Source organism: Saccopteryx leptura, chromosome 2 (assembly GCF_036850995.1).
Source record: "Saccopteryx leptura isolate mSacLep1 chromosome 2, mSacLep1_pri_phased_curated, whole genome shotgun sequence".
Taxonomy (NCBI): Eukaryota; Metazoa; Chordata; class Mammalia; order Chiroptera; family Emballonuridae; genus Saccopteryx; species Saccopteryx leptura.
The window spans coordinates 338644273-338657433 of NC_089504.1; the positions used below are offsets into that span (position 1 = coordinate 338644273).

The window sequence follows — 13161 nt, forward strand, 5'->3', positions numbered from 1 at the left end:
GTCTTATGAGGAGGAAAAAAAGGAATTATTATTATTATTATTATTATTATTATTTTTTTTTGTATTTTTCTGAAGCTGGAAACGGGGAGAGACAGTCAGACAGACTCCCGCATGCGCCCGACTGGGATCCACCCGGCACGCCCACCAGGGGCGACACTCTGCCCACCAGGGGGCGATGCTCTGCCCCTCCTGGGCATCGCTCTGCCGCGACCAGAGCCACTCTAGCGCCTGGGGCAGAGGCCAAGGAGCCATCCCCAGCGCCCGGGCCATCTTTGCTCCAATGGAGCCTTGGCTGCGGGAGGGGAAGAGAGAGACAGAGGGGAAGGAGGGGGTGGGGGTGGAGAAGCAAATGGGCGCTTCTCCTATGTGCCCTGGCCGGGAATCGAACCTGGGTCCCCCGCACGCCAGGCCGACGCTCTACCGCTGAGCCAACCGGCCAGGGCTAGGAATGATTATTTTTGACCTGTGGTTGGGAATGTGTGTATGTGGAGGGTCCCACTTATGTTATACTTGGGTTTTTTTTTTAAATCTCCATCAAGATCTATTGCATCTTTTATTTATTTTTTATTTTTTTTATTTATTTTTTATAGAGGCAGAGATAGACAGGGACAGACAGACAGGAACGGAGAGAGATGAGAAGCATCAATCATCAGTTTCTCATTGCGCGTTGCGACTTCTTAGTTGTTCATTGATTGCTTTCTCACATGTGCCTTGACCGTGGGCCTTCAGCAGACCGAGTAACCCCCTGCTGGAGCCAGCGACCTTGGGTTCAAGCTGGTGAGCTCTTTGCTCAAGCCAGATGAGCCCGCGCTCAAGCTGGCGACCTCGGGGACTCGAACCTGGGTCCTTCCGCATCCCAGTCTGACACTCTATCCACTGCACCACCACCTGGTCAGGCTATACTTGGGTTTTTGATTCTGTGGGTGGGTCAACTCCTCTAACCCCTGCGTTGTTCAAGGGTCAATGGTATTACCTGTTCGACAGTGTAAACTTGGACATAGCTATTAAAATTTCTAAGTTACCTATGTTTTCAATTTTGATGCTCAAGGACAAGAAAACAAAACTACAACCAACAACTGGCAGATTCTAACACATTTGTTTCAAAAGCTCAGTTACAAAATCAGCCAAGTTAAACTGGATAAAATACCACCTTACAACAACAATTTAGAAAGAAACCTCTCTAATACCTTCAGAGGAGTTTAACATCCCAATAGTTACAAGATGGAGAAACTTGAATGTGCTAAAGAGACGCCAGTAAGGTTTCAGAGGCGGGTTTAATAGGTATATTAGGAGAAATACTAAATGTTGGCAATAAAGTATCAACCATAGCTATACCAAGATCCAGCAAAATTTGCTGTTATTTAGTAGTACATACCAGCGTATCTAAACTGTTGATTTCTGCAGGACTTGGGCACACTAGGTTAAGACTCTCCTGGATGCAAGGATAGAAACCCAATTCCTACCAGCTCAATCTAAGGGAACTTGTTATGAATTAGGACAAGTCATTGATGAAAAGTAATTTGCCAAATTTACCAATTATGCATATTTAACAAAACTGCTTTTTGTTGATCCCCCATTTTTATTGGATGAATTAGCAGGGCCTAGTGTTCTCAAGTTCCCAATTCCCTTAAGTGGACAATTATTTTGTATTTCTGAGCCTCTCTAGGCTAGAAGGTATCTGTCCTTAGGCTTTCTCTCATTGGACAGTTTTACATTATTATTCTTATTTTTTCCCCTATAACCTCTGTGAAAAAGTTCAAATTCATTGGCTCCTACTTACGCTACTTCTCTGCATATTCTGCATCTCTTCTCTGGGGAAAATATCACCCCCTTCCCAACGAGAAAGTCTCCGGACATCCCTGATGACGCAGCTGGATGACCACCTGCTCCATCAGGGGTTTCCCGACTCTCCGGAGCAAAGGGAGCCGGCTCATCCTCTGCGCTCCCACAGTCTGGCCTTCTGCCCCATCGCAGCCTGTGTCAGGCTGGAGAGCACACATGCCGTCTTCCCCGTGAGATTAAGATCTGTTTGAGGGAAAGGCCCAAACGGCCCATCTCTGTATCCCTCCTACCACCCACAGCCAGACCAGTGGGTGCTCAGAGAATGTAGGCTGAATGACAGTATGAAAATGTGTTTGTTTCTGATAAAAGACTTGATGAAGCTGCTATGCTTACATAAAATCCTGATTCCTATATAGCCGATAAGACTTGAAATAAAACACTAAGAAAACCTTTTAAAAATCTCATTATGTTGAAGAGTTATTTCTGACACTTTAGAAAAAAAAAAAATCCAACAAATAGCACAAAGCAGGGTATTAGTCACTAATCATCTGGTAAATTCACGAATACCTCATAGGAAAAGATCTCCATTTTAACATATTTTGCAATGTTTAGTGCTATGGGCCTTTAAAAAAGCAATATGATTACTCTAAACGTACAGTATCTCCCTGCAGAGTGGCTGACAGCATGATCAGTTTCCCAGTACTTTCAGATTTACTCTTTCAACATGAAAAGCCACGATGGCACTGTCATAAAGCAAACAAGTACCTTTGATCTGCACAAACATCCCCAGAGAAATCTCCATCGTCAGAGCAGGTGAAGCCGAGGATGGCTGCAGGCCCCTGCATGTCCTCTAACGCAGCTCTGTCCACGGCGGCTGCACCTCCAGGCAGATGGGCCCGGCGCAGAACCAGAGAAATGGAAAGTCGTACACGGCTCCTGCCCACAACTGCTAGGACACCTCAGCGCTGATTTTGGCCCTGGCTTTGTCACACTGAGAAGCTTTTAAGATCTCTCTCTCTCTCTCTCTGTCTTTTGTGTATAGCTGATGGGTATGAGTGTATAAATGGGTTTAGTTCATTCTCTAAATTACTTGCTATTTGCAGGTGGGGTTTCCTATCTGGAAATAGGCAGGCAGGTCTAAACTGCAAACTTTTTAGGGTAATGAAAAAACAGTGCTTAGAGTGAGTGATGACTCTTTCTGGGACAAGTCCCGGTGGTGAACAGAATCCTGGTCATGTGCAATTTTACCTGTCAATTCTCATCTCTTTTCTAACCTCCACCCTCCTTTTTTCTGAAACTCACCCATTCATTCCTCACCCCACCTCTCTTTATTGGGGTAAGAGGGAATGTTTATTTTATATTGTATGAGGTAATAATAATTTTAAAAACCCAAAGCTTTAGCGGTTTGATTTTTTTTTTTTTTTTTTTTTTTTTACAGAGAGTCAGAGTCAGAGAGAGGGATAGACAGGGACAGACAGGAACGGAGAGATGAGAAGCATCAATCATTAGTTTTTCGTTGCGCGTTGTGACACCTTAGTTGTTCATTGATTGCTTTCTCATATGTGCCTTGACTGCGGGCCTTCAGCAGACCGAGTAACCCCTTGCTTGAGCCAGCGACCTTGGGCTCAAGCTGGTGAGCTTTTGCTCAAACCAGATGAGCCTGAGCTCAAGCTGGCGACCTCGGAGTCTCGAACCTGGGTCCTCCGCATCCCAGTCCGATGCTCTATCCACTGTGCCACCGCCTGGTCAGGCTTTTTTTTGTTTAAATGCTACTTTTTGTCACAGTGGTTCAGTAAAATGGCCATATGAAAACATCATGTGCTCCTCTTAGTCATTTTCTCTGTCAGTTCATGAAACCAGTGGGAATTGCACTGGGCTCTAACCTGTGCCCCTCAATAGACTAAAGATGTTGCTCCATCAGATTCTGACATTTACGACTACAGAACAGAAATGAACACAATCCTAATTTTTCTTCCTTTGTAAGGGAATCTCACCCCTTCCCAGTCTGTATACTTAAACACTTTTATAATTATATTTTATTAATTTTTGAAATTAAAAAAAAGGTCATTACAATAAAAAAATAAGGCAACTTTAGATCTTTAGAAAAAGTGCTTCCAGCATGGAAGATTTTCTTCTAGTATGTTTTAAACTACACTGTTTTATTGAATATAAGATGTCTTTTCTGTAAGATGTAGCCTTATTTTGTGTATTGCTAAGAAAAATAACACATTACCCATTATTACTGTAAAAACCCATCAATAAGTTGCATCCCAATTTCAGAGACATTAAGATTTTAAAAACTGTACTTCTGGCCCTGGCCAGTGGCTCAGTGGATTGAGTGTCAGCCCAGCATATGAACATCCCAGGTTTGATTCCCAGTCAAGGCACACAGGAGAAGCAACCATCTGCTTCTCTCTCCCTTCCATTTCCCCTTCTTTCCCTCTTCCCCTCCACAGTCAGTGGCCTCAAGTATGGTCCTGGTTGCTGATGATAGCTTGATTACTCATGGTGCAACAGCCTCAGGCACTAAAAATAGGTCGGTACTCAAGCATCAGCCCCAGATGGGATTGCCAGGTGGACACTAGTCAGGGTGCATGTGGGAGTCTGCCTATCACCCCCCCACCTAAAAAAACTTAAAAAACCGTATATAGTGGTACCTTGACATATGAGTTTAATTCGTTTCATGGCAGAGCTTGTGACTCAATTTGCTCATGTGTCAAATCGAATTTCCCCATTTAAATGAGTGGGAATGCAATTAATCCATTCTGGCCCCCAAAAACCACATGAACTTTTTGTTTTATATGCTTTTAAATAAGAAAATGTACTTTATAAATAACATACACACACACACACACATACATAATAAGAGAGAATGTAAATAAATAAACTGGTTCATGAAGTGTATTTACCTTCAAGGTCAGGTGAAGATGTTGGCAGAGGGGGAGGAGATTGGTGGAGGACATTTTCATTTCATGTGCTATTGCTTAACATAACTTACTTTCTACACACTTAATGCTACATTTAATTGCAAAATTTAACTTACACACTAAGTATGATATGTAACTTTATTGCTAAACTTAATTGCTATTTTTTTACTTTGCTTAATCATCATTTTCTTCACTGACTTTTGGCTTTTTCATCACACTTTCCTCGCTTTCACTTAGAGGCCGTTTCAACAAAAATCTTTCCATGGAAGTTTGTTTCCTCCTCCCTTTCAGAACGTTCAGCAGGCTATCTAGTGCAGGGTGGCAGAAGTTCCTGATTCAAATATCTGCTCATGACTTAAAGCAAAAAATCCCACGAGTGACTGCTTGTCTCTCAAATTGATTGTGATTTAAAGTGCTCATGTGTCAAGGTACCACTGTACTCTTGAAAAAAAATGAAACAAAATCTTACTTTTGCTCAGTTTGCTTCTTTTTCAATTACATCTATGATTTGAATGTAAACTCTGTTCTCTGTCTTCTACATCTGTCAACTTCTTTTATCCTTGTCTGCTTTTCTTCTGCATGCTGAGAGATATTTTTAAACTCTTCTTTCCCATCAGTTCTATTTTCTGCAATACCACCTGTGTCATTTCCACATTTTAAGGTTGATTTTTATTCTTTAATATTTTTTTTTTGCTTCATGCAAATAATTGAACACTTTTATTTCTCAGCCTGCCCCTTCTCCATCTCAGTCTGCCATATGATCTTTCATCTGTTTATGTAGAATCGATAACTTCTTTTTAAAGCAAGAGAGACAGGAAGGGAGAGAGATGAGAAGTATCAACTCGTAGTTGTGGCATTATAGTTTTTCACTGATTGCTTCTCATATGTGCCTTGATCATGGGGCTCCAGCCAAGCCAGTGACCTGGGGCTCAAGCCAGCAACTTTGGACTTTAAGCCAGAGATCTTTGAGCTCAAGCCAGTGACCATGGGTTCATGTTGATTTCATGCTCAAACCGGCGATCCCACACTCAAGCTGGCAACCTCAGGGTTTTGAATCTGGGTCCTCAGCATCCCAGGTCGACACTCTTATCCACTGCACCATCACTGATGAGGTAATTTATGATTTCTTGAATTTTATTCAGAATACAAATAGCTTCTATAATATGAATTTTCTGTTATAATCCTTTTCAGAAATAGGCTTTTCTTTTAAGTCTACAATCTGCACCTTTCTCACTGCCACTTTATTTCTAGGCCTCATAAATAAGGAGACATCTATTCATTCCTGGTGTTCTCGCACAAAAGGGGCCTGTGGATTCTTCTGGGTTACTTCCTACAGTCTACCTGTTTGTAGTTAGAATCCATTTCTCAGCTTTTAACCTGGAGAGCTGGCTCATGCACACAGCCTCTGGTTGTGGCTTTGAAGTCTTTTACTTATTATGAAGCTGCTGATCTGAGCTGAGGTCCCTACATCTTGCTCCCTTGTCAGTTGAATGACAAGGAGAGTCTGGAATTATTTCTAGTTCTTTAGTTGTTTAAAAAAAAAAAAATAAAAGAAACTAAATGAAAAGCTGCAATCCCCAGTATGCAACCTACCATGGTTCTTTAAGCCCATAGCTCTTTCAGTGGCTAATTTAATATCTTAAAATACCTGTTCCCTTCTGTCCCCAGATGTACTTGCATTGCTTAAAGCTATAACCCTGGAATTAATACAAGAAGAGGTCTTTATAAAGGGAAGAAAACTGTAAGACAGCTGTTCCTTTCTTTCACACAGAAGGAGGACAAAATTACTACCTTTTGGTGGGCAAGATGCACACGATCAGCGGGGAAGGGCTAGAGGCGGGGAAGGGCTAGAGGCGTGCTTCGGCCAGCGGATCCTACCAGCTGGCTTCGATGGTCAACAATTACCCACTGGGAGCCTTCTGAGTGCCAGGCAATGATCTGAACACTATGGAAACTACAACGAACAACAGAAATAACGTCCCTGCTAACATGGGGCTTATATTCTAATTAGAATATACATGATAAAAAAAATAAGCAAGTTACAGGGTCAGGTGGAGGTAAGAGCCACATAGTAACATAAAGCAGGGTAGGGGCCAGAGAGTGCTGAGTGGATGAACTGCTATTCTCTCTAGGACATTTAGGGAGTGACTGATGGGGTGACATGTGAGCAGAGGCGAAGGACGTCCCTCTCAGTGGACCTCTGGCTGAGTAACATTTCTGGTTTCCAGTATTACGAAGAGTTGGCATCTCTTTTCGTGTGTATCACTATTGGAAGGCAGAGGAGGGGGAATTGCTGCCACCATAAATCAGATGCCTTCAAGGATTATGATTTTAAATGGCCCAAATACCCAACGAAGGGCATGGGCCATAATCTAATCAAGCAAACCTCTATAGTTGGCTATCTACATTATTTTCAGCTATGTTTATTTATTTATTTATTTATTTTTATTTTTTGTATTTTTCTGAAGCTGGAAACGGGGAGAGACAGTCAGACAGACTCCCGCATGCGCCCGACCGGGATCCACCCGGCACGCCCATCAGGGGCGATGCTCTGCCCACCAGGGGGCGATGCTCTGCCCCTCCGGGGCATCGCTCTGCCATGACCAGAGCTACTCTAGCGCCTGGGGCAGAGGCCAAGGAGCCATCCCCAGCGCCCAGGCCATCTTTGCTCCAATGGAGCCTTGGCTGCGGGAGGGGAAGAGAGAGACAGAGAGGAAGGAGGGGGGGTGGAGAAGCAAATGGGCGCTTCTCCTATGTGCCCTGGCCGGGAATCGAACCCGGGTCCCCCGCACGCCAGGCCGACGCTCTACCGCTGAGCCAACCGGCCAGGGCCCATCTATGTTTATTTTACTGACAACATTTTTCATTGGAATTCGAACTACTATGACTAGGAGCCAGGCATTCAAAGAAAGCAGTCTGGAACTACAGGTCAAAGGCCATGCAAACATACATCCAGGGTCAGGGACAGAAGTGCAGGGGATCCAGACGGCAGCAGCAGGAAGGGGGTGAGCAGCAGCGGTGCCGGGCAGGGAGGGTCAGGAGCAGGGGCCTTTGGGAGGTGGCCTCCCTCCTCGCTTCCTCCACCTCTGGTGGGGAGGCCTTATTTCCTCTGACCCTTGTATTCTCCCGGCTGCAACCAATGGCCTACTTTGCATCTACCCGTGGTTTTAAGGGCAAATTAAAAAGAACACAAGCAAAATACAGCAGAGAAACAGGTCAGGTGTTCAGTTAAACTCGGTAACGGTGCTCCTTTAATGAAGCAGATATTCAGGATACTGCTTATGAAAAACAAGAAGCAGATGGCACTGACTTCTGGCTTTCATCCACAGAAAAAGAACAGGAATAAAAAAAAAGTTCCTATGCCCAAGACCGGGGTTACACTGAGGTTTCCAGCATCCAGACAGGCAAATGCCTGGACAGCTGCTTAGGGCAGATGGGTCCTTTGACAGCTGAGTATCACCGAGTTTCTGGTGACTCTGGTTAGGGCAGCCAGTGTCAGGCCATCTGTTTGCTAGTGGGCAGAAGAGCTCACGGCCAGCAGGTAGACACTGCTGAGAATGAGGTACAGAAGTCAGACATTTCCGTAACCTCTGCAGAGCAAACCTCCGGCACAGCCACCACAGGAAAGGGAACCCGCTCTAAGTTCACGTGACATCTACAGGGGGACCCTACAGAACAGTGTGATTCCGAGAGGTTTTGTTTGGCGTTATTTCAGGGCATCCAAATGCCACGAGATAGATCACACACTTAGAAAGCCCCTTTGTTCTTTTCTACTTTTCTAAACAGGAAAGGAAAACAACCATGAATTTAAAGCCATCTATAATATGCCTTAAAACTTGCTGCCATTTGTTTATCATTAAAATGAAAATTTTTTTTAGATAAGTCACATATATTTACTGCAAAAAATTTACAGTGAAAAATAAATAAATCTCCCTTCTACCTTTCTCTTCCAGTACCCTGTCTCCCCTCTTCCTCTCCAGAGACAAATATTGTTACCCATTTCCTGCATTTTTTTCCAGAAATAGTCTATAATATACACAATAATATGTATGTCTTTATTTATATAAATATAAACATATATATATCCTTATGATTATATTTAAAAGGAACAAAGGCATATTAAAGGCACTGAGAAGTACTGTAGGAAAGAAACCTGTTTAACTCATTAACAATATCCGAAATGTGCTTGACTTGGGGCCCCCTGCTTCCTCCCTTGCTGTCGTTTCTGGTCTGTGGAATACAGCAGGACTCGCTTGTATGGATGTATCAGGTGTATCTGGATGGTGTCTGTTCAGATCGGTCTGTGCTTTAGCTGTTTTGGTTTTTTTTTTTTTTTTTTTTTTTTGTATTTTTCTGAAGCTGGAAATGGGGAGAGACAGTCAGACAGACTCCCGCATGCGCCCGACCAGGATCCACCCGGCACGCCCACCAGGGGCGATGCTCTGCCCACCAGGGGGCGATGCTCTGCTCCTCCAGGGCATCGCTCTGCAGCGACCAGAGCCGCTCTAGCGCCTGGGGCAGAGGCCAAGGAGCCATCCCCAGCGCCCAGGCCATCTCTGCTCCAATGGAGCCTTGGCTGCGGGAGGGGAAGAGAGAGACAGAGAGGAAGGAGGGGGAGGGTGGAGAAGCAAATGGGCGCTTCTCCTATGTGCCCTGGCCGGGAATCGAACCCGGGTCCCCTGCATGCCAGGCCGACGCTCTACCGCTGAGCCAACCGGCCAGGGCCTGTTTTGTTTTTTAATATAAAGTTTATCCTAAAGTTTTCTTTTTTATTCACCTGCCTTTCTATTTTTTTTATTTTTTTCTCTCCTTATTTTCATATTGCTATGTACAGTTCTCTTGCTGTTTTCTTTCTGGTTTATTACTTGCTTTGTGTTGGGGCAGAGGTTTGCTGAGAGTTCAGCCCTCGAAGAGGTGAGGTTATCATCTAGGGCTGCCCTACCGTTTCAGTTCAGTGGGGACCTTACCTCATCCTCTCTCCAAACCGCAGCACCCTCTGCCTGAGGCCATTTCTTCTCTGAGCGGAAACACTCTTCCTCTTCCCCCTCCTTACACTGCTGGGGTCAGCGTAACTTAGACGTTTCCTTAGGCCCAGGCCCTCCTGGTTACAGTAACCCTGGAGCCCTATCTGCTCACTTGATTTTAACCCGCAGCTGCTGGTTTGCCCCTTAGTTGTTCCTACTCCTATTTTACTGAAGGTTTATTCATTTTGTTTGCATGTTTACTTATTAGGAATAACTTATTAAATCTTATCAAATAGTATTGTTGTCTTCTTTTAAGAACTATTATATATGACTACTATAGATCAATAGACCTTTCTTGTATTCGCAGGGTATAGCCTCGTTGGTCATGATGCACTAATCTTTTAAAAAACTCTTGGATTCAATTTTGGGGCATTTTATTTAGGATTTAAAAAAATGAAATTGGACTATGATTTTCTTTTCTTGTGTTATCCTTACCTGTTTTAGATATAGTGTTGTGCTGGCTTAATACGATGAGATATTCATTTTAAAAAACTTTATTTCCCCCTCTTCTCTTTGAAACTTGGCAGGAATTTTGCTCAGTCTTTAAATCCTAATCCTTTTTCCTTACAATTTTTCACGACAACCACTCCAGTTCTCATCTATCAATAGTATGCTTTGTTTGTGAGACCTTTCCTCCCAACTTCTAACTAGAGGACTTCTCAGCATGTACTTTATGGAAATTATGTGGAAGATAAAGAACTGATCTGAACTTAAATCCCTCTCACCTTTGGAGTTTCATAATTGACCCCATGGATAAACATGATTAGGTCACACTTCCTTATGTTTGTAAAACACACTCTGTTTCTCAAAGTCACACTAATGATATAACACTTGATAATACAGGGAAAGAGGTAGGAAAAACCAATCAAATTGATCTTTCCTCAAGATGTCAATATCAAGTTGATAACTAGAACTCCAAGTCAAAATTCCAAGCCTGAAGTTTCTTGGGGCAGGAAAGAGGGATTTTGTCTCTTATTTGTACTTGACCACTTAATTCCTAGGACAGAGATATCAAGAGTAAACTATAAAAATATCTAATAACTTGACAGCCTTCTCTGTCTTCCATTTATAAATTTTAAAGACACTTAGAAAATCTTACATCTACAGGGTGGGGCAAAAGTAGGTTTATAGTGGTGAGTATGCAAATCACAGTTTATTCTTATTTTACTATTTATTGATTATTGTACTATTTTCCATACTCACAACCGGAAGCCTACTTTTGCCCCCCACCGATAGTAAAGATTAGTGGGAATGCACCTAGGAAACATATCTGAACGTGCATGTGTTAGGGAAGAGGGCAACGATGGATTCTAGGGCCAGATTCACATCGTTTGCCACTTGTAGAGGCATTTAATGGGGGTTGGAATTTGCTAAACAAGGTCCAGATTGAGAAAAAATATTTAAATTTCCCAGGCAAAACTATTCATTAGTCCAGGCATCCAAATTAAAATCCCTTTAATGGTCCATATTTTGCTGTAACTAAATATTAGGAGCAAAATAAGCCTGCTTATTTGAGTTATAAGTTTTACTGTAGCAACGCCTTCTCTATGTCTCCCTTCCAGTCTAAACTCTCCAATATTTCTCTTCCCTTTTATTATTTATTATTTGGCAGATGAAAGGGAATTTTTCAAAGGCCCATATGTTTGTTATTATTTTTTAGTAATTCCTTATTTAGAGTCTTATTTTTTCCACCAGATGACCATTAAATGTTATTTTATTTATAGCATTTAAAAGCATTTAACTATGCAAAATACTAAAAGATCTATTTTGATCTAGAATACAAGGTTTAATAAAATAAATGGTCTGTGCAGTGCACTTCTAAAATTATACTCCATACATTTATCAGCAAAGATAGACACAGCAGAATTAGGTGTGTGGATATCTGATTGTAAGTGCCTTTGTTTAGCTAAAGAAGCCATGTCTAAACCTGAAGAGTAACCAATACTAATAAATACTCGGTTACTTCTGGCAACTTAGGAACTGTCTCTTAGGAAGGAGAGGAACTAGATGAGGGGCTCCTCTCTTAGTCACTGAGTTTTGAGGAGTGGTCTCCCAGCGCCAGGTTGTTGGGGAAGCAGAGATAGTTTGCTACAATGGGAAAACCATCTGACTCTGGTGTCAGAGAAATACCCTACCCCAGTGGTCGGCAAACTCATTAGTCAACAGAGCCAAATATCAACAGTACAACGATTGAAATTTCTTTTGAGAGCCAAGTTTTTTAAACTTAACTATATAGGTAGGGACATTGTTATTAACTTAATTAGGGTACTCCTAAGCTGGCCTTTGCTAAAAACGTCCTCAAATCTGATTGAGCCACATGTGGCTCGTGAGCTGCGGTGTGGCGACCACTGCTCTACCCTAAATACTCCATGACCTCCTATGGGAAGAAACACTCCTCTCTAAAACGACTCCAATAAATAACCAGACAATATTACTCCCCAGCTAAAGTTTCCACTCCCTGGTGCCCATCATCAGGATCTCTCTCTGTTTCTGTTTCTCACATCTGTTCCCAACACACACACACACACACACACACACACACACACACACACACACACACTAAATACCTCAGATCTCATCTGTGTTTGCTATGAAGTTCTCAGAATGTGCCTTGTTCCATCACAACTGTGTGTTTTTGTAGAGGTTGGACCTACATGCCACTGTAAATCTCCCTTCTAATTGGTTTACATTCATGGTAGACACACTCACTGATCGTATTTGGGGTAAACGAGAGATGTGACAAATACACTTGTACTGGCAGTGAAGAAATCACCATTGAGAAATCTCTCATTGCTGTTCAGCAGGAGGCTGGACAAGTACAGGACCGTTCCTAATCTTGAGACTAAGCCTGGATGCTAATTTTGCCTTCTGCAAAATAGATCATGTAAGTTGTCCTTGTGAAGGAAAATAACTCAATGCACTATAATTGGCATAAAACAAGGTCGGTGAGAATTATGAGTAAAGATTTCATAGGTTTAACACTTGTCTTAGTTACAAAAATCAAACTTTACCTCTTGAAATGATTCACCAGGACTCCAACAAGCTCTCCAATTCGATTCTCATGGGTTGGCTGCTTGCTGAAGAGGCAGACGATGAGGTCTTTGTTGTCTTTTGTGTGGAACACTACAAGTTGGTCCTTTCCATTGGAGACACTCAGACCAGTCAACTGCAAAGAGACAGAGTGTGGAAAACTATTAGGTGGGTTCTCAGAGAAATAAATGTAAAAATACATCATGTAATTCAATAATACATTTTTTCTCAGTATCCTGATAACTTTAATTTTTATCAAGTTTCATGGAACAAGCAGATGGAAAAAAAAAAGTTAATAAAATTGAAAACAAAAACAACAGAAAAAATATCAATGAAACAAAGAGCTGATTCTTTCAAAAGAGTAGAAAATTGCTAAACTTCTAGTCTAAAAGAATAAA

General features: G+C 42.4%; 1 protein-coding gene across 3 annotated transcripts in view; it reads right to left on the minus strand.

Annotated features, from left to right (window-relative positions):
- Positions 1-13161, minus strand: part of MYO1D (myosin ID) — a 372921-nt gene that overhangs the window by 97849 nt on the left and 261911 nt on the right. For all 3 annotated transcript variants that reach the window (XM_066363819.1, XM_066363820.1, XM_066363821.1), the window contains one exon: positions 12745-12899. In XM_066363819.1, coding sequence (XP_066219916.1) covers positions 12745-12899 — 155 coding nt within the window. The remainder of the gene's footprint in view (positions 1-12744; positions 12900-13161) is intronic.